At 45.1% G+C, this 24,635-nt stretch overlaps 1 protein-coding gene across 8 annotated transcripts in view; it reads right to left on the reverse strand.

The window, feature by feature from the left end:
• TMCC1 (transmembrane and coiled-coil domain family 1) overlaps positions 1-24,635 on the reverse strand; it is a 118,520-nt gene that overhangs the window by 62,185 nt on the left and 31,700 nt on the right. For 5 of the 8 annotated variants that reach the window (XM_068409506.1, XM_068409510.1, XM_068409511.1 and 2 more), the window contains 3 exons: positions 16,494-16,740; positions 7,148-7,204; positions 3,724-3,968 (listed from right to left, as the gene is read on the reverse strand). In XM_068409506.1, the coding sequence (XP_068265607.1) occupies positions 3,724-3,927 (204 nt within the window). In that variant the 5' untranslated portion in view covers positions 3,928-3,968; positions 7,148-7,204; positions 16,494-16,740. Of the gene's footprint in view, positions 1-3,723; positions 4,452-7,147; positions 7,205-16,493; positions 16,741-19,036; positions 19,115-24,635 lie in introns of those variants that run through there. The other 3 variants (XM_068409507.1, XM_068409513.1, XM_068409505.1) reach the window with 3 other exon arrangements.

The following is a 24,635-nucleotide window of genomic DNA, read 5'->3' on the forward strand; positions in this document are numbered from 1 at the left end:
CTGGAAATCTTTGGAGGCAAAAAGCTGCAAATCTACTGACCAATTTGATACTAAATTAATCGAGGTTGGTCTGCCTTCCTAGTGATACCAGCAGGTGTCAGCCAATGGCTTCCACCAAACACTGCAAACCAATTCACTGTGCAGAAACCCTGGATGAACTGGCCTCTCCCCCACCTCGCTCTACCACCAGTGCTTGGCCCGAGTCCAGCTGACGGCCAGACGTGTAGGGATCTCGGTGATAAAAAACCCAAGGTGCTGCACATTTGTAATGATTTCTGTTTCAATAAGATTGATTTTGTAATTTTTCCATAAAACCCTAACAATGTTAGGCAGCTCAGTGCGCTGCCTCTACAAGAAAAGATTTATGCAAAAATATTTAAATTTATAGACTGCTTGAAATACAAGACAAAGTGAAGTATCTCTGTAAGACTTCAATTATTACAATATTTCCCATGCTATGACAATCTCATTTCTCAGTTTCTATACAAAGCCAGACAACATGCAGCAGGGATTATTACACATGCAAATGCATGTAAATGAGGTGTTAGAACAAATCCAATCTGTGGTTTTGGGATAACATTTTGCCCTTCTATTTCAACAACAAATTGAGAGAACAGAATACCATGAACTAAAAATATTTAGTGTGCACAGGATTATTAAGAATTTACTCTCCCTTACGCCACAAAGCACTCAATGCCCTCAGTTCCCACCGGGAGCAGAGGAGCTCAGCACCACGCAGAATCAGGCTCATCCAGGACTCACTATTTTGGAGAGCCACACAAACATGAGTTAACGCTTACAACATCAACCTACGTACAAGCAAAGTTAAAATAGTCCCACAGTTCTGGATGTTCACCTGAAAGGGACTATCCCACCCCCGAAAAACTCTGACAGCTGCCCCAGAGTTAACCCTGTTCTTCACATAAACCAGTGCTGCAAAGACACAGAAGAGATTTTATGATGCTTTTGTTTGTATGGGAAGAGAACCTCTTCTGAACTGTATCAGCACGCTAAGCAGGCGGCTCTGTTGCCTTTGTGAGCAGCAGGGACAACGCACCAAATGCTTCAGACTGACCCGACCACCCAGGGAACCCGCCACCTCGCTGGGTCCCCACCTCGTTCGAGGGGCTTTGCAGAACAAACAAGAAATGAAGACTCTTGTCTCCAAAACTTTGCAGCATCCACACACAAAGCATGGGAAGGGGAAAAAAATCCAACCAAACAAAAAACCCCTCTTGGGTTAGTGATACTGTATTTTGAGGAGATTAACTTCCTAAGCTTCCTGGCAGGGTGTTTAATGTGGGGGATGTAACAGGGTTATAAGCAGGAAAAAGAAAGTGTAAACTTATTTAAAAGATAAGACCACAAAGAGCTGAAGGAGACAAATAGACAAAGTCTTGAGAAAGTAAATATGAAACAAGCAAAAAAAAAAAAGTGGTTTGCTGTATACACAATCAGTAGAGACTCCAGCAGAACCCATGAGTCCAGAGGACTCTCAGTCCTGATCACTGAATGCTATCTGCCAGATACTTAAATAAATTATTTCTATTTCTCAAGCTTCATCAAATAATTCAGTCTCAGTGAGATGAAATAAATTAGAAAAATTTAGGGTTAAAGTAACACTGTGTGAAACAACTTCAGATGTCTCATAGCTTAAAGACAGTGTTTAAAAGTTTGAGCTCACATTTAACTTCACCCCTGTTGCATTTAAGTTTGCTCTAATAATTTCAGATTTTACCTGGCTCTTTATTGACTCCATCATTTCAGTTGTGTTGTAACTAATTTTGCAATACAAATTGTTGAACAGAGAGTTACAGTTTTAGCAATTTAGCAATTCATTAATTTAGGAAAAAATTACAACAGTGTGGCAGAGTGAATGCTAAGGTAGCTTCTCAAATGCTGAAAACATTAATGTCTTTTGTAAGGTTGATTTAACAAATGGCTGCATCATGCTTTCCTGATTCCACTGAATCATAAACCGAGCAGCTCTGCTAGCAATCATATCGGTGATTAAGATTTACGTGTAGTTGATTTTTAAATGCATTACATCTTTATACTGCAAAGTCAGTAAAAGCTGTCATGTGTTATTTAAAGCTACATAATCACCTGCACTTAACCCGAGAGTTGTCTACGGCTAATCTGTACCTTCCAGTGGAATCAGCACACTTGAAGCCTAATACCTAGACACATGCCACAGCTAGGACAGAGCTTATGTCACAAACTTAAGTTGCTGAATTTGGGTACAAACTGGAAAACTACCAACTTTCCCCAAAATTCTCCTCAAACCAAGATCAAGAGCTCACTCACAATGAAAAGAGCCAGTAAGGAAATAAACCCAAAGCTATTAAGAGGCCTCTTAATGGCTTGACTGATACGGATCAATTGCAAAATTAACCCATCCTAGGAGAGCGTACCCTTTTCCTACCTACTTTATTACTACATCTATTCTTTTAACCGTTGGTAAGAAACAAAAACCTCAGATACAGCTCCAGACTCCTTCAGTGCTTCTCCCAAGAGGAAACTTCACTCATTGCCTTAGAATTATATTGTAATTTATGCTAATACTTTGTAATTACCATCTATAATGCAAGATATGCTAATTTCCAGATGACTATCAGGGAAATACGTTGAAAGCATATTATACCGCCAAATACTCTGAAAAGGTTTTCACACAGAGTATTTCAAAGTACACTTTGAGGCAAGGAAAACTATCATCTATGTAAGCTTCAGGACCGTGCTACCTCAATAGCATCAAACTAGCAGGATTGTTTCTCTTGGTCCAAGAGTCATGGTCAGACCCTCTTCAAGAGCAACAAACCAGAAACCAGTTTCACAATACTCCCTATCTTTATCAAAGGGTTTGTCCTCCAATGAACAAGCCTGCAAAGAATTTTAGGAAAACATAGGTTATAGTTAAAGTTAAATCAGAAACCTAGGTTGTGGGGTTTTTTTGTTTTTGTTTTTGTTTTTTTTTTTTTAAAAAAAAAGGAGTGCTTCAACTAAATTGATCTGGGAAAGAACAAAGATGGTAAGACAAATACTACTTCCTGATATCATCAATAAGCTGCTATGCATAGCTTCGCAAGAACATGTCACAGACCAGAGACTGTCATTTTGGTGAACACTTTTTCCACACAGGCTAGACGAACTAGAAGAGACAGCAGCGATCCCACATCAGCGCAGCAGCCAGGCTGATCTAAACCAGATTCAGCCAGCCTGGCCTTGCAGCTCAGTCGCAGGCTGCAGTCAGTGTTCCCAGAGCCTCGCAACAGCCTCAGAGATCGACAGCACCACTGACTCAAACTGGAATTCCTCACTTTTCTAAAACACACAATAAAACAAAGGGCAAGCAAAAAAGCCATCTACGTAAACGCAAGGTTTTGTTGCAGGAACTAGATAACAGCTGCTGAGGAGGACTACCCTGGCTGCTGCTCTTCTCATCACTCCTTGTTTGCCTGTGACGTGCCATCCAACCAACCTGATGTGTTTCAGAAGTAGCTCTCATTTCACTGATCAAATACATACAAAATAAGCCACCTGCCATGTGAGAAAATGACTAACGCTTGCATCTTTTAAGCTCTTTGCTTCACCACCGAAGAAGCTTTTGAACACAGTCGCATTCCTGTTTGCTGAAAGAAACTTGCTTTTAAAAACAAGATTAAAAAGGCTTAAGAAAACATACAAGCAGATGATAAAGACCAAAGGTAAATCTGCATAACTTACTGCTGCTGCTGTGGCCTCCTCTCCACCTACACAGACAGAAGAAGCAATCTCCATCACGGACAAGTTTGTGGGAGCATCTGTAGTAGATGACGATCTGGGCCGACCCGACTGAGCATCTTGGGCAGACCTCCTGTTGATCTGCGGGCTTCCTTTCGGGGCATCTGCCTTGCCCCGCCTGCTGTGCAGGCTCGTCCCTCTCTTCATTTTAGGTGGCACTCTGATCTGCTGAAGCACCCGGTTCAGAGCTGTGGGGTGGGTGGAGACACCATCAATTTCAGCACAGACGCTTTGGCTTTCCAAATCCACGTCAGGCTCCAGATCAGCCTGAGCTTGCTGAACATCGTGCGGAGAGACTGACGACCTCCTGCGCTGATGCTGGAAAAGGTGCTTCAAGCCTTGACCAATCACATTAATGTTCTCCAAAGCATTATGGGTTATTTTGGATAATTTTTGCTCTGATTCGTGTTGTTTTTTGGTCTCTTGATCTTGGGATTTGCCTCCAGGATCAGGGTCCTCACACAACTGTTCAGTGCCAGAGGGCTCCATTGATGACACCCCACAAGTTTATTTGACTATTCATACATAAGTGTGTCCCCTGTCTTTAAAAGGCTTGTGTTTGTTTTAAAAATGCCAAGACTGTCAGCCAATTAGGTGTGCAATTGCTTCAAGAGTGACTACACATGCAGCTGTGCCACGGTGATCTCATGCTTATCTAATGTTAAACAAAAGAGTCATTATTACACATCCATGCAGAAAGTAGTAGGTTAAAAAATCCAATGCATGAAACATGCCACTAACAAAACAAAACGTATCAGTTTTCCAAGCATCCCTCCATGTGCTATTAGTTGCACCTAGGCTGTATGCAGAAGCCAAAGCTCATATGAGAAGTCATTCATCGCCTCGGGGAAGAAGCCCAGCACAAAGGGGAGAGGAAAGCAAGAAAGGTAAAAAAGCTGTTCAAAAGGGGGAGAAGCAAGGAGAAACCAGTGGGGTTTTGTTTATTAAGAACAAGCCCATAATAACATCTAACATAACATGAGGTTAAACTTCTGAAGAGCATGTTAGTCTCTCTGGCAGAATTAATTTTGTTCCTTGACAAAGATCTGATATTTTGTGCTTCAAATGTAATGTCTGCTCTGCCTACCTGATTTTCCTGTAGAATGCCTAACTTGACAGTATTTAATATATGCAAGAAAACAGAACATTTCTGTATCAGCTATGCATTTCCAAATAGTAAGAAATGGCTTATTACTGCCAACGTCTGCTGATGGCCCTGGAAACTAGATGTGAAAAACTGTCTTCAAGCAAGAACAGGCAAGTGACATGGTTTCAGTTGGCATAGTCTTGTCCATAGTTCTTGGAGAAAACAAGAATGCCTTTTGAAAAGTAGATTAAGCAACCAATCTGAAAGGGAGCAGCACCATGTATGTACAGCTCAGTCTCCAGCAGAGAGGAAACACGCAGCTTTTCTCCAAGAGAGCTCAACCTTACCTACCAGCCGGGCTCAGGCAGGAGCTGGTTACGCGACATTGCAGCTGAGCACTTACATAGCAACACGCTATTGGAGAAGTACAGCAAAGGAAAGAGGAAGGAAGGAAGGAAGGACAGTATCTGAAAGAGTTTCACATCAGCACCATGAGATCACGTGCTTCGAAGCTGATCACTGTTTTCTTGCAGGAGAAAGCTCTGATTAGGCTTCTATAAATACAGAAATTATATCACAGAGGTCTACCTCAATCTTGGCAGAAAGCAGCCTGTGCTTCAAAAAAAGACACTTTATTTGAAATGCAACATATGTTTGGGATTTGAAAGCATTCATTTTTATCTTAAAACAGCTGCAGAAACAAAATGCATTGAGGTTACCATTAGAGCGCTCCCAATTTTGTGCATCTGAAACCTGACACAATGGGTTAAACAGATATTCCAAAATGCTTTCCAAATTGGCATCTAAAAATATCAGAAGAGCCGCCTCACACTCTTTTTTCCAAACGTCATTGCTATCAGCTGGAGGCAAGATGAAACTCAGTACTCACAGAAAGCAAAACACTGGAATCATATAGGATTTTATCTCCATACTTTGAACATATTGTAAGCATTCAGTCTAAATATGTTGGCCAGTTTAATCAATAACACATTAAATGCAAAGTAATAAACTACATTCCAGAAAAACAGAATATGTTTACCCATATTCATGCACAAATTGTGCAGCACAATAAAAAAATGTGCAATCAACCTTTTATTTTTACATACTTAACACTTTCCTAAATGACTTCAAGTGCCTTTATGACCAGTATTACGCTTTGACTTTTGAGCTCGCTCTTTCTTGATCTTTCTTTTTTCTCCTGTAACAGGTTTTCCAGAAAGCTGAATTGTGGGTCTCTACTCAGTTTAAGTTTTGGGGAAAAAAAGGCAAAACTAGATTTTCCTTTTCATCCAACAGACCAAATGGTTCAGTGAACAGACCTCATTGGCTAAAAAGCAAGAGTCCCAAAATTATCTGGTGTATAAAATACAAACCTGACAGCTGACCCATAACTGCCTTTTTCATTTTAGCTAATTCCCTCAGCATTCATTTTTCAGTCAGGACTCACTGAAGAACTGTAGTTCACGTCAAAGATACCCAATATACTCTCTAACCAGTATCTTTTTGATCTCTTGCACGCTTTCTATCCAGATTACCACTGCTAATATCGCTGATCCTAAAGAACAACGCTTCAGCCTAACTAGAGTTCCGTGCGTTACCTGCTGGAAACCACTGACCTGCTTAAATTAGCCCCATGTCAATTTACAAACCAACCTGAAATAAGTCTGCCTACAGTTCGCTCACAAACACGTCGCTACTACCTCTGTGTATTCTGTGACTGATTTCTGAAATTACACTGACCCTTCTCTTTAAGAGGCTCCTATATGGAGCTGTGTCATCTGTCTATTCATCTTTCCATGTGATGAGTCTGTTTGTGAGCCTGAGAAGAGCTTTTCAAATTGCATATCTGGTATGAAGATCCTTAAAACTACTTATTTGTCCTAGTACCTACTTTTGGGGAAAAAACTACTCATAGATGTGAAGAACTGTAGCAGAATTGATTAGCACATTCATTTGCATTAGGATTCAAGTTTTGTGCTTGTTTTTTTCCCCACTTATAACAACCTTTATATTGTTTGAGGGAGGAAATGGAGTACTTCATAGTATGAAGTTCAAAAACATACATTTCTTATTGGTACGAGAATACATCAGGGACAAAATTCACAATACCATACACAGTCACACCGAGCAGATGTTATCACAGTATTACATCCCGGAACATGCTAATACAGTCCTTCATTTGTGCAGTTATTTCACAGCAGCACTGGGAAACAAAACAGTTCAAAAGGAGAAACTGGCAAACACAGTATTAGATAACTGAATATATAAACTAGTACTTGCCTCCATCACTTGACCTTTAGCATGGCTGACATACAGCAGTCCCTCCACTGAACAAAACTGCAAAAGAAATTGGGTATGAGATGCAATTCTTGGAAATGGGAGGAAAGATGTACACAAACAACAACGTGAGCATGGTTCCAACTTGTAGATTTTTTTTTTTTCATTTAATTGCAAATGCCTCTGGAAGCTGGGCTATTTTAAACTCTTTCAAATATCTGAAAGGATACAAATATAATTGAAGTTAAAACTGAATCTTACAGAGTTAATCAAGAAATTCTTGAACGTTTTCTCTCAGGTTTATGGCCCCGACTGCGCGCTGAAAGCGCAGGCAGGTTTCAGGGCTCCAGCCTGCAAGGTCAGACTGGCCCACACATATTTTATTTTCTCCTCCTGTTTAGCCATTCAAATGCTCTGGGCACAGGTCAGACACCTTGCTCTTGTTTATCTGGCGGTCACCTAACAGGACGCGAGAATTGTGAGCGCTCTGACACACGAGCACCTTCACCAGCCGAGGTGACAGGGGAGCCTCTGCCACCTTGGCTAACCGCTGCTGTGCCCGCGAGCAACCTCTGCCAAGCGCCAACACCACCAACCCGTCCTCCACAGCGATAACCCCCGCGCAGCACCCTCCCGTCGCCACGGACCGCCTGCACGCCGAGCCCGACTACACGGAGACGTGGCAGCGGATCCAGTCGCAGCCTTCACACAGCACGAGGAGTCAAAGGCTTGAGTCCAACCCAGGCAAAGCACCCCGCGGCCGAGGACACCGCCCTGGCTTTGCTCTCCTTTCCTAAAGGGGGAACGGAGCATTTCAAGGGCATTTTGATGAGGTTTCACGTTTCTGCAACCACGCTAAGGTAAGGGCAGATGTTTGCTAGAAGAACACAACAGGGGATGACAAGAGGACAGCTGAGAGCAGATACAATGACTGCATTTCCCTTGACAGACTCACATATTATTGTGAAACACAGCTAAATCACCCAGGTTTTCCAAAGGTGATTAATTACTCAACTAGTTCTTGAAAACAGGGACACAAGTTTCAGAACAGATCAGCACTCAGAAGAATACTATAAGACTGTGCACAACTCAGGCATTTTGACTATTTTATTACACACCAGATTCCCACCTCCAAGACGACAGCAGAGAAAAGAAAATGCTAATCAGAACCACTGAAGTGGGATGCTGGAATATGAAGAAAGTGATTACAGCAAATATGACGCACTTAGAAAAAATGAATGAATGCAGAAAAAGATCTTATCTAAAAGCATCATTGTTCAGCAGCAATAAACAGCAGAGCAAATAAGGATAGAAAGCTCTGAGTGTTCACAGCTAATCCTGTCAGAAAGAGGAACTCACAAGAAACCGGAATGGGTGTAAAATTCAAGGGGGCTGCGGTTTGGAAAACATTCAAAGGGGAAGACAACAGTAAGAGTAAATAACTTGACACAAAAAAAACTGGATAGTGGCATGACTACCCAATACCTAAAGGAACAGGTATATTTAGCTATTAGAATGATTTTTTTTAAAGTCAGAGTGAAGAACTGGGGTAAGAATGGAAGAAAAAGAAGTACAAGAAATAATTAAACCAAAGAACATAAGTAAGATGGCAGAATACAGGGAAAAAACTTAATAAAGACCAGAAAGCAATACTATTTTCAATGCAAAGGATACCTGTAGTTTTCAAGACGTAATTCTTCTTCTTCCTCCTCCAAAATTCACCCACAAAAAGATTTCCTGGATTTTCCCCCTTAAGCCTAAAGATTTCCTAAAGCCCCCCACCTGGCCACAACCCTGACAGTACTCGATGCAAGAACAGGAACAGAGTATGGCTGAAAGAGCAAACAAAGACAAAACCAGAAAGACTCAGTGTATTAAACAGTGCAGCTGGGAGATGAGGAGGAAAAACCAGCTTCGGGTACAGGTAAAGCAAGCCAAACTTGTGTGGAGGTTCTGCATCTACGATTTTAGAAAAGGGGAATAGCCCAAAGCCAGCAAGGAGGAGCAGGTGGATGCCCCAGGGAATTCACAGAATTAACCCACAGTGCTCCGGATAAGGAGCCCACGCCAGGCACCGGAGAAACTGCCACTTTAATAGCAACGAGGGACACAGGGCAAAGCAAGAGATCTACAGCCTATTTTTAAGCCAACTGGCTTCCTTAGAGAAGGATAACAACAGGCTTTACTGATTTCTGCCTAATGATTTCCCTAAACCCTCCAGCCTACTCCCAGCACTACCCAGAAGCCAAGAAGGAAGTCAGCTGAACGATGCCATCTCTGCTACCCTTGCTCTCCCTTCTCGTACCACAGATCCCGCAGGACATGGTTCGGTGGCTGAAGTACAGGCTGAGAGACCGGACACCCTGGGCTAAACCAGCTTCGTCAGTCTTGTTAGAAGATCTGGAGCAAGTCAGCCTCCGTGCCTGGTGTTTCCTATATGCCAAATACAAACAACCCAGCTAGCTGAAGAAGGGGAGGAACACTGAGGGTAACACTGGTGAAGGTACTTTAATAAACACTTTATAATGGAGCAAAACACTTAAATTCCTTTGAAGGCAATGGTACAGGTATCAGTTAAGAATAACTCAAACTTAGAATGCCGAGCTGCTGAATTTTATAAAGGCAGCCAACTGCAAGCTTGTGGTAAAAGGATTATTTAAGTCAATTCACACATGCACTATAAATCAATTCTTCATTTAGTGGTCCCACAACTTACACAATAAACCATGAATACCAAAGAACACAAAAACTCGCTCCAGCACACTGGTAATAAAATAACAGAGAGGCCGGCAGTGTGTTTATGTATGAATTACATGATCATCACCAAGGAGCAATTTAACAAGATTTTTAAGATCTTTGGACAAAACCGGCACTGTGTCTCAGTCAATACAGAACATGAGACGTAGAACCTCCCTCCTAGAATCCTCACAAGCCTAAAACAGACCTACACAGTCCATCCACTTGTTTGTTAGGGGCGAGTACGCTGCAAGGAAAAGGGGGTGGGAGCAGACCCCTGAGGTCACTCAAAAGGCATTAAGAATTGTCCTCCTCTTCTCCAGAGCAGAACTGAGGAGGGGGAGTCACCTCTTCTCACGCCTTCCCCACGCACGTTAACAAATGGTCATTTCAGAGGGTTCAGCATCAGCAGATTTTACGCTTTGGCACACCAAAATGCATCCACCATTTCCACCCCTGCATCCATTAATGGTCCACACGCTCGTACTGTGAAGGGTAACATGTTCACAGACATACCCAAGGTGATTTTTCAACATGAGCCTCTTCTCAGATCCACATCCTGCTGAAACAGTTCCTTCCTATAACTTTATTTTTAATACTGCTGACCAACAAAACTAATGCACACAGTTTTTTGTTCCTGAAAGCTCAAATATTAATCCTGTAGCTAAGAGAAAATTGCACTCAAGTCACAGATGAGCAGATACCAAACACTCTCTTAACAAGAGACAGATCCCTTTCTCCTTCCAGTTACTTCTTAAGAAACATCTTCCTGAATACACCCACATCAGAATCAAGCATCTTCAATACCATCCACGGTCTGCCTCTAAATTACTGCTGTCCTGTAAGAAGTACTGCTCATTGATTGCTGTGAATAGAAAGACTAACAGTTCTTCTGCAGCGTTAGAAGTTCACAGTAAGGACCACAGACACAAATATCAAAGATTAGGTAATTTTACTTGTTTATTAGGAAACTGCAGTGGCTTAAAGTTGAGTGACATTTTCAGAAGTGTTTCTACTGCTGTGTGGTACAACCAATTGCCACTGAAATCTTTTCCACCCCTCTTTCAACATTCCAGTAACTCAGTGTTTATGCTGTTGTCTGAATCAAAGCTATGAAGTAGAGGTCAAGACTTCTCCAAAATAAAGAACCATGCAGAGGTACCAATACATAATCATTCAGGTTTTGGGATATGCTATGAACAACACATGAAAATCAAAGTATTCCAGCTATATTTCTATAGCTTGTGACCTGTAAATTTATCAGAAGACTTTCAAGACTCTGCTGCTGCATCTAGACCTGGTATTCCATAAGTCTGACCGTGGGGCAATGTTACTGGTTCCACAGTTTAGCAGAGCTTCTTGTTCTTACTCCTAGTAAGCACTGGTTATGTTTAAAGCACTTCCTTCCCCCCTCATGAATTTCTTAGCTACATTAAGCATTTATAGTTTTACATTACCTTAACAGGCGAGAAGTCTATGAATTTACCTTTGGAATAGTCCTATGTTACATTGAATTACTATTACTTCCCCAGTTGCCAGATGAAAAAAACAGTTTTCAGATGAAAAAAACAGTTTTCAGATGAAAAAAACAAACAGAAAGGTCGAGAAGCTGCCTTAAGGTTACGCAAGACTTTCGGAGCAGAGAACCAAACTTACAGTTCACCTTTATAAGGTTAATGTCATACCCACATGATCTCTCACTGCTACCACCTTCCCATTCGCTTCTGAACACAGTGTACTGCACCATACCTGGAACCTACTAAAACCGCTTTAAAAATGCCCTTTCCTGGAAAAGGCTACGCACAGGCTATTTTCCATCAAATTAATAAAACTAGTGCTTCAAGAAAGCTAAATCAAGGTTAAAGACAGACTTAAGTAGAGCCTTCTGATTTGCCAACATTCGCAACTACATACATCATACTTTTCTAGAATTTTTTTTGTGAATTTACTTAAAAGTTCAGAGACAACACTAAAAATACAGCCTGCAGGTATTTCAGAAGATCAAATTTGATGGATCTGGGTATACACAAAGAATTCTTATCAAGACCATCTATTTTACTAGACATAAGAGGAAACTTGCTTATTAGCATGTTTCTTGGTCAGTTGCACTCCTAACTATCCACTTTTCTATTAACATTTGCACTATCTGGATCAGATTCTCCAGCCTTTGGAAAAATACAACATTACTAGGCCATGCCAAACATTTTGGCAGGACCTTTTCAGGAGAGGAAGGGGTGGGGGGAGAGAGATCAACACTGCTCTTACCCTCACTGCCAGTCTGCCAGGAGATGCTGCCTCTTTCAATGTGTCAAAGCTGACTCGGATGTCAGGAGCAAGCGAACCATAAAGTGGAAATACAGGTATTTTCATTCCACTTCAAAGGGAAGACAAAAAGTTACGCTACAGCTATTTCAGGCATTACAGACAGACTTTTAAGCCTGTTAGTCACAAAAAAAAAGAAGAGAAGAGATGGCCTCTCATTTTAACTCGTAGCAGATTAATCTGTGACAATGCCAGCACAGAAGCTGCAAGATTTAGCACCTCTAGTTCTAAAAGAAAGGTTTATTCCAGGCTTGGAGTTATAAGAGGGTTAAAGCAAGTTAAATTAGCAGGCTTGTAAAGAAAGATACCATCTTCCACCAGCCTACGCTACGTGCAATTTTAACGTGTGCTTTTAGCCATGAATTTTGGAAATTATCATATTTACAATGACTCGTGAAAGAAGAAAGTAGAACTAACCTGGCACAGAGTGGTAAAATACTCCCCCTGATGACTCAAAACCACTATTAATTCTCTGATCTTTCAGAAGTGTTGACTCGATTTACTGGGACTGAAAGATAGATCAAGTTTTCATTTGGCTCAGCAAAATCACAATGCTTTTCCCATCGATTCTGATGCTCTTGGTATTAGGTATATGAAAGCCTTCCACTGATGTATCACATCAAATGACTTACAAAGTAGAAGTTTGACTTAAAACAGTTTACAAAGACTAACTCAAACCATATTCAGTCCCGAAATGGGGAAAAGACACTAATCCAACACACTGATAACCACCCCCATACTGCAACCCAGAGCTTTAACACATCTGCTCTAACCATGTACCCTAACAACTCTACAGACGTAAAATTTGGACTCAAAAGCAGCAATATGCATCTCATGTGATAGTTCCCTCCATGCTGTTGAGGATACCTGAAAAGCTCTACTGTCTGAAGACCACTGTCATTGGAAAAACCTGCTTGCAGGCTGCAAAACCTGACAGCTCATGGCGTTAGCATTGCTTCAAACGTGACACAAAACAGGCGAGACAGACAAATTCTGACCAGAGGTTAACAGGACTCACTAACCAACTGATGGCTTACATTGCTCTACCACTTCAAAAGGTCTTTCATATTCATGACATGACAGTTCATCCCTGCTCTTCAGAAGAAAATCATCCTTCCTGATCTTTCTTCAAGTGAGCTAGTCCAGGGAGCTTTTAATTAAGTGCAACTCTTAAAAAATTTTATTAGTGTAACAGTAATGGCCTTAATCTGGGGCTGGTTTGCTTAAATGGCTCTTTTTTTCTAATTAAGCATTAGCAAGTCACTCCCTGCAGTGCTACAAACAAGATGTTCAGTTTGCCCATTAAACACTGCTCAGAGTCCTTCAGTCAGCACTTGACAGAGGCTGGGAGGACCCAGCAGGAAGACTACCCTATCCACAGCTCCTGACCTGCACTCACGCCTAAGAACCTACACAGCACAGCTAAGCAGCCACACACACAAATATGCTCTTCAATATCCACCTCCACATCCAACTGCGCAAAGACAGCAGTTAACTCAATGCTTTTAGTGTAGAAATCGGGCTTGATGACTTGCTTGCCAATGGGAATCAAGTAGTCATATATTTAAAGCCTCAGCCAAAATCAGAATGTTTCCTCCCACATCCATGGCAGAGTCCATATGAAAAAAAATTCCATAAAATCTTTACCCAAAGCAGCACAAAAAGGGAGCAGATTCCTGTGAAATCAGGCTGAAGTCTACCTACCACTGGGGAGATGCAGGCTTATAACCAGAGCCAAAGACCCATGCTAACGGCTCCGTACTGAATCATCGCTCACCAGAACTCCCAGGTCACTTGCTGCAGACCTGCTATCCAGTCGGTCAGGCTCCCAGCACATATACAGTTATATAGGGTGGCCCATATAGGGTATACTACCTGCTACACGGGGTGGTTCCTCCCCAGATGCAGCACTTTGCACTTCCCTTTGTTGAACTTCATGAGGTTCCTGTCTGCCTCTGTCTCAGGCCTACCCAGGTACCTCTGAATGGCAGCACAACCATCTGGTATATCAACTTCTCATCTTGTATCATCCGCAGACTTGCTCACAGTGCACCTGGCCCCATCATCTAGGCCATTAACAAAGAGGTTGAACAGTGTTGGACCCACTATCAACCCCTGGTGTACCCCACTAGCGACTGGCCTCCACCAGGACTTCATGCCGCTCTGACCACAAACCTCACAGACAAACCGAGGAAGTACAGGCTAGATATGCAGACACTGAGGTGGGTGGAAAACTGACTGAACTATTTCTCATCTACCTCTGCATCCACGTATCTAGCCCACATTTACTCACTTTGTCCATGAGGATGCGATGGGGGAATGTGTTAAAAGCCTTACTCAAGTCGAAGTAAACAACATTCACGTCTCTGTCCTCATCCACTATCCAGTCACTTCTTCGTAGGATATCAGGCTGGTCAGGCGTGATGTCCCCCTCCTAAAGCCATGCTGACTACTCCCAGTCACCTCCTTGCCCTTAACATGCTTGGAAGTTGTTTCCAGTATTATTTGTTCCATCACCTTCCCTGAGATGGAGGTAAGGTAAGCTGACCTGTCCACTGTTCTCCAGGTTCTCTTTCTGAAAAGATTCCTTCTAGAAGACAGAGGTGGCACTTGCTTTCTTCCAGTCCTCAGGCACCTTCCTTGATCACCACAGCCTTTCCAAGATAACTGAGAACACGGTTCCACGAGACAGCCACATCAACTGCTATTTTAAAGCACAGTCTCACTGAACACTGCAGGTTATCCACTCCTGAGATCATCCAGTCAGGGATAACAGGACCAACAGCTATATTAGGTCTGGTGCATTTCTCCATTTTTGATGAAAGCAGCTCACAGGAAACAAAAATACTTTTCTGCCCACTGCTATTTCAGTATACTACCACAGCCAAATTACAACGCCCAGGTTAGACGGAGGAAAGCGTTTAAAGTTCCCTGCACCCAGAGAAACTTACCGAGCTACCACCCCTTGACCCTACCTCTGCTTGTAGGGGAATGACAGGAGGAATAACTGCAGTACAGATACGGATCCCTTCTCAGCCACAGCACTTCACCACCCATTGCAGTTTAGCATTGCAGACACAGCCCATTTTGCCTTCCTGCTGTGGGAACACCGCCAGGCTATTAAGCTAGACAGGCAGGTAGGTTAGATCTGTGTCCCTCCAGTTATCGTCGCAGCCTAAGTCACTGGAGCTCATGAATAAAAGCTCTCAATAAAAGTGTCTGCTAAATACGTACTGTACAGCAACGTAGCAAGCTGAATGATTTGGTCAGGTATCTACTTCCAGCACATTAGTTTTCCTTTTTAAAAAAAAGGCTACTGAATAATCAGTCTCTTCTGGAAAACTGAGATGTGTCTGGCTACCTTTTGCTGTAACCCACTATTAATTGTTAAGACTGCCACTGCCCTGGACTGTTAGCATGAACACCCCCACCACAGAAAAGATAAGCACGTCCAAGTAGTTTACGAAAGGAGACTCAGCAGATGGTATCAGTGCACACCGGCCTCTTCCAAGCCCATACAGAGGAAGTTCGCTGACTTCCTCATTCCAGGTTTAGAATTCAATGTGAAGTACAGCTAAAAGCCTGAAGGTCAAACACAGCTGGGCAAGCTGGTGAACTTCTGCACTTCGTAAACAGCTGAGGTTCTCCACGCTGTCACCCGGCTGGGACAAAGCCGCGCAGTCACAAAGCAGTGCCCACCCAGCCCTGCCAGTCTTGCACATTACAGGCAGATCGCCCTACGAGACTGCTGCTTTCCGTGAGCAAGAAGACCACTGCGCTATGACCTGCGCACAGGAAGGCAAGCAAGACCTACTTCTTTTCTAGCCTTCACTGATGCTTTCCAGTTCAAGGCAGGAATCTTCTAACTTCATCTGAACGCTTTATCTAACCAGAGAAACCACCATTGCCTCCCAGATGCATTTCAATGACTACTTAACGTCTCTCAAACGCTTGGAAGAAGAAAATCCCTACAGACCTTGGTGGCATTTATGAACCGAATGGGTGAGCCGTGAAGGCTCAGGTCATACAACACAAGCAACTTGCTCTTCCGGAAGGAATCTTTTGAATATTCCTACAGCAGGTTTGAATCGGGTCACCCCCCCATACAATGCCAGCTGGATGTTCTGGTGCTCGTGCAGTCTCACTGTGTGTATGTACATGCCATTGCTAAACCCACAAATAACGGTGCAGATATTCTGAATCTAGAAAACTTATGCCCAGAGTTCTCTTCACCCTACAATCAGATGGCCTTTTCCTCCCATTTGTTATAAGTCGTAGCAGACATACATACCTCAAAATCGCTCAGGCTAGCTCGTCTCTTTGCATAGATATGCTCACAGTCGTAATCCAAATGTATTCTATTGAGGTCTAATTTTAAAAATACTTAGAAGTATAAATTCCACAGGAAACAGGAAAGTCAGGGCAGGGAAGGAGATACGATTTATCGGCTTCTACATTTGCAGACAGCTGCAGTCAGTAGCGTAGGTCATTTTCAAAGTAAAACTTGGCAACAAAGCTTCTTTGTAGAGGAGAAAGACCTGTCAAAATTAACAAGCATAGAAGAAACACCATTAACACCTGATAAGCAACAAACCATCACCACAGATTCAGACTGTCCTTCAGAGAAAAGAATTAACTCTTATTTGAAATATTGGGTTTCTGCTAGCTTTGATGTATTTAAAATCAGAAGCGGCCTCTGAAGCTACCTCATATTGAGTGCTTTAACCTAATAAATTATCTCAAGGAGAAAAATTCTCTAAGCATTCAGATGATGTCTGATCATAAGAGAGCGTACAACACAATGCCACACCGCAGAGCGCCTTGTTTCAGGCAGAACTTCCCAGCTCACTCGATGCCTTGGTGTTCACTGTGCATTTTCACACAGCTGCAAGCCGCAGCAGCCCACTCAACACAAATGCTGCCAGCCGCAGACAGGCACCAAACCATTCACCGGACCAGAACAGGAGCTCACTTGCTAGATATAACCCATTTCCTAAGGGAAGTAGCTCTTTAAATACACAGGGGAAAAAAGGGTAGTCTTTCAGTGATTTCTATTTTATATCTCAATCAGATGCAGCTTTTAATTATTGGATCTTTAGCTATGATTAAATAAGATGTGAGAGAGCCCAAACCATGCCAGAGACCTGCTTAAAAACAAAACCCAGCAACTTTTATGTGGCACATGGTGGGGGAACCCCAAACTTTTTAATGGCAAAAAACTTCTTTTTTTTTAAATTGAAGTCCCGATTTATGTCTAACGTGAAATCTACGCAAAGTAGATCTTCCTCCATCTTCAGTTTGCTTCCATATTTTGAATGACTTCCAGATTGGCTGAGTGGGTCTATCACACAGCTGAACTGGACACAATGGATACAAAGCTCCCATAAACTTGTCCAAACCCTGTGAGGCTGTGGAGGTCGCCGAGCAGGGCAAGTCCTGCAAGCTGGGAGGCCCCACTGTCCCCAGACAAGACAGGAGAGAATCCCACAGCACCGAGAGAGGAACAATCCTCCCAGCTAGTACACCTGGCTTTCTTCACCTCCAGACATTCCCAGACGGACCAAGAATCTACCCTGAGAAGAGCACTGTCCTGTTGACTAACCAGGATGCTGTCTGCAGCTTGTCAATCCTGCTTAAGGCAGGACCAGCACTGAGCAGCAAGGACAGCACCGCTTGCTCCCCAGGCTCAGGAGGACCCTCTTGCACTGGCTCAGGGCATTACTACTTCAGTGGCCACACCTGTAGCCCAGATGTGTGTTACTAAGGGCTTCACCCTGCAAAACCATCCGATTTTAAGATTTGTGGCCAACGGACACTGTTTCTGCTGCAGTGGGAGCTACGTTACTCTCCCTCTCCTCTACACTCCCACTCACATCTTTATACCTTCAGTTCATGCCTTTACACCTTCTGCCGACCCAGAAGCCTCCTTACGCGTCCTCACTGATCCGATCGTGCAGTGAAAGTGATGCCTCAGCCCACTATACGCGCTTTGTTGGCCACAGCATTTGTCACTAAGGCACACCAGGTATTTCTGGTACCATCGAGGACAGCAGCTGTACGCTGACAGTTTCAGTTCTAAGCCTCGTGACTTTTGGTACTTGTAAAGCTCGGACGCTACCGCTCTACATCTGAAGCTCTCTGCTTTAAAGGCCTGTCTCTGAAAGCCCGTTTTTAGAACAGCAAAATTTGAGCTGACATGCCAGCACAGTGAAATAATTAGTATCGTAATTATCTCGTAAAACACAGCTAAAGTAGGGAAGAATACGTGAAGAACACACCCAGACTTGAGCTATCTTAAAAACCGCTTCGGTCGGACGCAGCCGACTCGGCCAAAACAAAGCACCCGCGCACCGGCAGCGCCTTCGCCGACATCTCTGCGCGCACGCTCCGGGCCCCGCCGCCCCCCAAAGGGCTGCGCGGCCGCGGGGCTCCACGGCCTCCGCCGGCTCAGGCAGCGCCTCCGCGCAGCTCGGCGGCGGCCACCCCCGCCGCGGGGCACCGGCCCGCCGCGCCGCCCCCTCCCCGGCCGGGCCCGGCAGCGAGGCCCGGGAGCCCCGACGGGCCGCAACGGGCGGCCTCGAAGCGGCTGGGCCGCGGCCCCCCCCCGGCGGGCTGCGAACCGGCACAGAAACACGGGCCGGGGGGGGGGGGGCGGCAAAGCGCGGCCGAACAACAGCTCTGGGAGCGGGTGAGGCCGCCCGCCATGGGCACGGCCGGGGCCGCCCCGCGGGGGGCCCCCTCAGCCCTGGGCCCGGCCGCCTCGGCCCGCGGGGTCCCCCCGGCCCCGGCCCCGGCCCCGTCCCGCGGGGTCCCCCCGGCCGCGGGGCCACTCACCGCCCAGCGGACGCGCCCCGGCTGCGCCGCCGACGGCTGCTCCATCCCCGCGCGCGCCGCGACGCCGCTCGCCCCGGCCGCACGCGACGTCAGCGCGCAGCCTCAAGGGGCGGGGCGCGGCGCGCGCGGCGACGTCATCCGGCGGGGGCGGGGCGAGGAAAGAGCGCGCGCCCACTCCCGACACCCCCTGCGCCCCGAAGCCACGCCCCCAGCGGCGCTCCGCCCCCGGGCCGCGGCGGCCGGCGGTCACGTGCGGCGCGCCTTGGCCTGCGGCCGGCGGAGGGGCCCTGCCCGGCCCGGGGCCCAGCCCAGCCCAGCCCGAGGCCCAGCCCAGCCCAGCCCGGGGCCCAACCGGGTCGGGGCCCGCCTGCGGCCTGCATTTCATTGGCTTTCAGAGAGTATACAGTGTAAACAAACATCGTACATGGTGGCATTTCTATTCAAAATATTTATTAATTATTTTTTCTTATTTATTAATAAGAAATAACCAAGTAAGAAAGTGTTCGCGTTAGTTCTCCAGTTGACATTAAATTTGGCCTTAAACACATACATCTAATAACTACAACATGGTTAAGAATATCAGATTCAAAAGTTCACAGGTAACGTGGGGCTTTAGAGAACACACAGAAGGGATGAACCAGGTAGTCAAGGAAGTAATTAGAGTACAATTATCCCTCCCTGCAGGTGCTGGGTATTGATGTTTTGGCTTATTAATTATATTCCCTCTTCATGTACTTTTGGATAGGACTTTCTGCAATATATTTCTACGTATTTGATCTTGTACTGTAGAATTAGTTTTCAAAAAATATTTGATATTCAGTAATTCAAGGAGGGGAACACTGCAAACCTACAAACAGATATTCAGGGAAAGGCTTTTATACCATAGCTTTGTAGCACCTTCTCTGTTTTTTAGAACAACGGAAGCCAAAGGAGCTCGGTACCTTTGAAAGCCAGACAGCACGATGTTTTTGTGCCTGCACAACCCACATCTGCAGACTTACATGTATCCATGGACAGGAGCCAACACTTACTATGGAGACTTCTGTTTTGCACACTTATCTGAACTATGGCTGTAACAGAGCCCTAGGGTTTCAGGTGATCAATGTGCCAACTTACCATCGGTTCACTCCTCGCACAGGAGGAAACATTTTGTGCCTCACTGGTTTTTGTCCAGCACAGTGGCTTGTGCCAGTGCAAAGTGAATGCAAAATTAGCACAGCAGTTATTTTTCTGAGCTGGTGGCATTCAGCACAGCTCTTAATGCTCATTTCCACAGGAAGCCCCGTGACAGGCTGTGGGTCTAAATAGAATGTAGGAGGATGAAAACTGGGCTAAAACACCCAAATAGCTCGCATGGGGCTCAAACTGAGGAGGTCTCTTTGTGCTTCTATTAATTGATTTTGATTCCTGCAGGGAAAAAAATCAGCTTGTGGACCGATCAGATTTTCATTTCTGTGCCTTCCTCAAAACATTACTTACACTATCCTGGTTAGTTCTTACGATGCCACCCTTGGTTTGTTAGCCAGGCCCTTCAGCAAGATGAGAGTCCCCAGCCTTGTAGATATGAACCATTGTGCCTCCAGATGGTTTTTTTTGGTCTTGTCATTGTATAATTTTTGCTCTTTCAATAGGGAGTTGCTGGGAAGAAACCAAGCAGCAGTCTGAATACGGACATGAAATAACCAGGTGAATTGAATGTAAGCGACTGATAAATTACATTCAGATTAAAGCTTAGTTCTTTAATCTCCAGTCACTATAGAAACTAACCCTGCCTGACTGCTGGGATACCGTTTCAGAAGCACCAGCAGCCATCAGCTATACTGCCAGAAATGGTGAATAGAGGTCATGAGCTACCTTGCGAGTTTGTTACAGAGAGAAACACAAGCTCAGGAGGGCAGTTCTGGTTAGGATGGTGAAAAATCTTTGCTGATCTGACCTGGAAAAAATGTACCTTTTAAATTCAGCATCAAATCTCAGGGAGGCCTTACAGCAACAACCATGCGTTCGTTTTGTGACAGCTGTCCTCCTGAAATCCTTTCAAGGATGCAACGTCAGGTACACTGCAACAAGGATCCCGTTAGTCCATGTGCTTATCTGGATTATTTGTGGCTTGTAATTTCAAATGCTATTAGGGATTCTGGATTGCTCTGTTTTGGGGTTTGCAATACAAAACAGCCTTTAGAAACTTGGTTTACAGAATTTTCTAACACAAAGGCTTGTTATGGCACCACGGGTTAACCACAACTGCTCCATCACTTTGAAACTGCAGGGCCAAATCAATAATGCCAATCAGTTTCTGAGTGATGACTTCTCAATGCTACTGTGAGCAAGAGTGTCCACTGGAATATTAGGCTTCAAAGCTAGCTAAGGCCTCTGATGGGAACCAGAGGTGCAATGAAAACTGTGCAAGGGCAGAAGTATGGTGTGAGCACTAACTGGGTTGTATCATTGCTCTGGTATGCAGACAGTGTTTAATTAGAAGTAGGCAGGGGTATCAAGGCTAAAGTAAGATAATCCTGTCCAAAAAGCATATAATGGAAATTAAATATAACCAGCATGGACCACAGGGTCAAAAGGCAGATGGGATGCAAGGCCACCTTCATCTAGGTAACTGTATTAATAATATCGGGCCAAAATTACCTATGTAACAGTGTCAGAAACACCAAATTTGGGCACAGATGTAACAAAATTGGGACCAACGAGGAAAAATAATGGGTTATCTGTTTCTGTGTTTCCAACCAAGCTGAGCATTGCCTCCCACACCCACCAGTGCACACAAGTCATCCACAGACCATAGCGAGAGTGAGATGCGCCCAGCTACAACACTAGCAAGAAAGCAGAGAGGAGTGCGCAAAATGTGAAGCGTTCATTGCAGAGCAATGAGATTCTTTCCCAGTGGTGTAAGCAAACAGACTTCCCATAAACTCTGCCAGCAAGTGGCTTGCTTCCATAGGTCTTGAAGTCAGCAGCTGCCTCAGTTGCAGAAAACATTTTCTCTGAGTACTTCACTCGCAAAGTAGAGCACAGCCTCCCAAGGAGCAGGGAAAATACACACCTTTCACTGCCAAACAGACTTTTGGCTCTGACCTCTGTGTCAAAGGAGCAGGAAAGGACAGTGATGCCAAGGCTGGCTCTATGGTTACTATGTCTTGAAATGTCCTTAAAAGGTACAACCCATCCAGTTTCAGCATATCAGAAACACTTAATCCAACCTGGGGTATATCAGAGCAATAGTGTATCCCCAGTTGGGTATTAAAGGGGTTGTAATTTGATTTTTTGGCTCCTGTGACTAAATTGCTGCAGCTTTGCTCTTGTGGTCCAGAAATCCTAGGGAGCCTTCAATGAAATTACAGCTTGTTATAATTTGAAGGGTGCACTTTACTCTCTAGATAATGGTGTAATGCAATAATATGATGAAAAATAATGCACTTTCATTTGCAAAGTGCTCTGTCTCTTGTAAGTGCTCCAATCCAGCCAAGGAAGTTAATAAAAGTAATTAATGCAAATAGTAATAAAAATGTAGCCTTTTCCATGTGGCATTTCCAAGCAAGTCAGCCTCATATCATTGCTCTTGAGCTAGACAAATATGATCAACCCCCTCTGCAGATGGAGATGCTGTGTTAAAACACGTGATGTTGAGCTGAAGGAAAGTTTGAGCCTTTCACAAACACTGATGCCTGTGGCTCATGGACATGCAAAGTGTCATCCACTTGCCAGTCACTAAACAAGCAGAGAGGACAGCAAACAACCAGCTAAGTACTTAAGAAAACTCGTGGAATTTTTCAAGAAAGTTATTCTGTGTCCTTTCCATTAGAGGATGTCGACAGAGCAATGAGTTACTGGGCTACTTTCTCTGCTGGCTTCAATAGAATTACAACAATAAACCAATGGACTATTAGGCTCAAATCACTCTTGGCCCCACCGATTGGATGGCAGCTCAACTAGAATCAGGCAAGTCAGTGCCTGGCCAAGATAAGACAGGGACTAAAAGAAAGAGCTTTTGAGAATCTGTGACCATTGGGTGCAGAATTTGGAAAGGCACTCCTAGGATGAAAGATGAAACAGGAGATTTTGGTAGGGCCTAAAATTTGTGTCCCTTTTTCTTTTCAGTGGCTGGGTCTAGTTCCCGATCTCTGTTTCACCAGCACAATAGCTCCTGTACTACTCCAACCATTCCCCCTCCCCTGGCATCCTGTCCCAGTCCACAGCAGGGGAACCAGGAGGGAAATGTGCTAATTCCAAACTGATGATGTTCTGTGGCATTTGCCAGAGTCTGGCCCCATCCTCTTCACACCCACCCCTAAGGTATTTGTAAGTATTGATAAGATCCCCCCTCAGTCTTCTCTTCATTTCGTGAATGGATTGCTGTTGATTCCCAGCGGTCTTCAGAGAACTAAAATGAAACCCTGGACATTTTTTTCCCCTTGGTAAGGCACAGCTGCTGCAAGAACAGTGTGAGCACAACCACCTGACATGTGAAATCTACTTTTTTTACCCAGCAGTGCCACCTCCTGCTCCTGTCATCTCACTGCAAATGGGCTGACAAAGGAGCCTGCCTCATCATCCCATGCCCAGTCCAGTGTTGCTCCAAGTCTCTGTCCCTCCTGGGGGCCTGCGCACAAGAGCGCCCACCGGCTCTTTCCTCCCCGAGCTCCCCTGCACACACGGGGGCAGCGGGGCAAGGGGGCGAGGGCTGGCCAAGGGCGGCATGGGGCACAGCTCCCACTGCCCCGCTGGGCCCTGCTGCCCAGCCACTCCCCTTGTCCCCCTACCCCTGCTGCCCAGCCGCTCCCCTTGCCCCCCTACCCCTGCTGCCCAGGGGTTTTGCCCTGCAGGAGCTGACAAGCTGGATCACAGGTACCACCACGCAGGAGCCGCTGGCTGAGGAGCCCACGGTACCAGTGCTGCAGAGGCATCACCAGAGTGTGTGGTCCTCGAGTGTCGTGATGCACATGAGAAAGCCAAGCTTGGAGCAACATACAAAGGTTGTGACGTTGGCCTGACTTACACACTGTTCAGGCAGAACAAATTCTATGTGTGCTCCTAAAATATATAACAAACCTGGGGGCCCCTTTAGTATTTCAGACCCAGAAATTCACATTCCTAGTGAGCTGGTGACATCGGTACAGCCAGCGGACGTGTGCCCCACGCGCAGCGGAGGTGAACTTGCACTGCGTGAGTCCAGACGTGCCCGGTAATCAAACCAGGAGTGGGGAGCACACACGTGCGTGCTGCGTGCCACGCACCCTGACCACCGGGCAGGGCGCACCCCGAGGCCGGGCCACCACCCGCTCAGGCAAGGCCCAGGCCTGCAGGCACGCGTGTAGGCCCCAGCGAGGGCGGCAGGCCAGACCGCTGCCACAGCCCCGGCCGGCCGGCAGGGGGCAGCAGATTTGTAGAAATACAAAAATGCCCAATGGGTCAGATATGAAATGTATCTCCACAGCAAGGGTCATTGGGCATCGGAAGGGGCTGCCCAGGGAGGTGGTGGAGTCACCATCCCTGGAGGTGTTTAAGACAAGACTGGACATGGCACTTAGTGCCCTGGTCTAGCTGACACAGTGGTGTTAGGTCAAAGGTTGGACTCGATGATCCCAGA

This window comes from Nyctibius grandis, chromosome 10, assembly GCF_013368605.1.
Source record: "Nyctibius grandis isolate bNycGra1 chromosome 10, bNycGra1.pri, whole genome shotgun sequence".
Classification (NCBI taxonomy): Eukaryota; Metazoa; Chordata; class Aves; order Nyctibiiformes; family Nyctibiidae; genus Nyctibius; species Nyctibius grandis.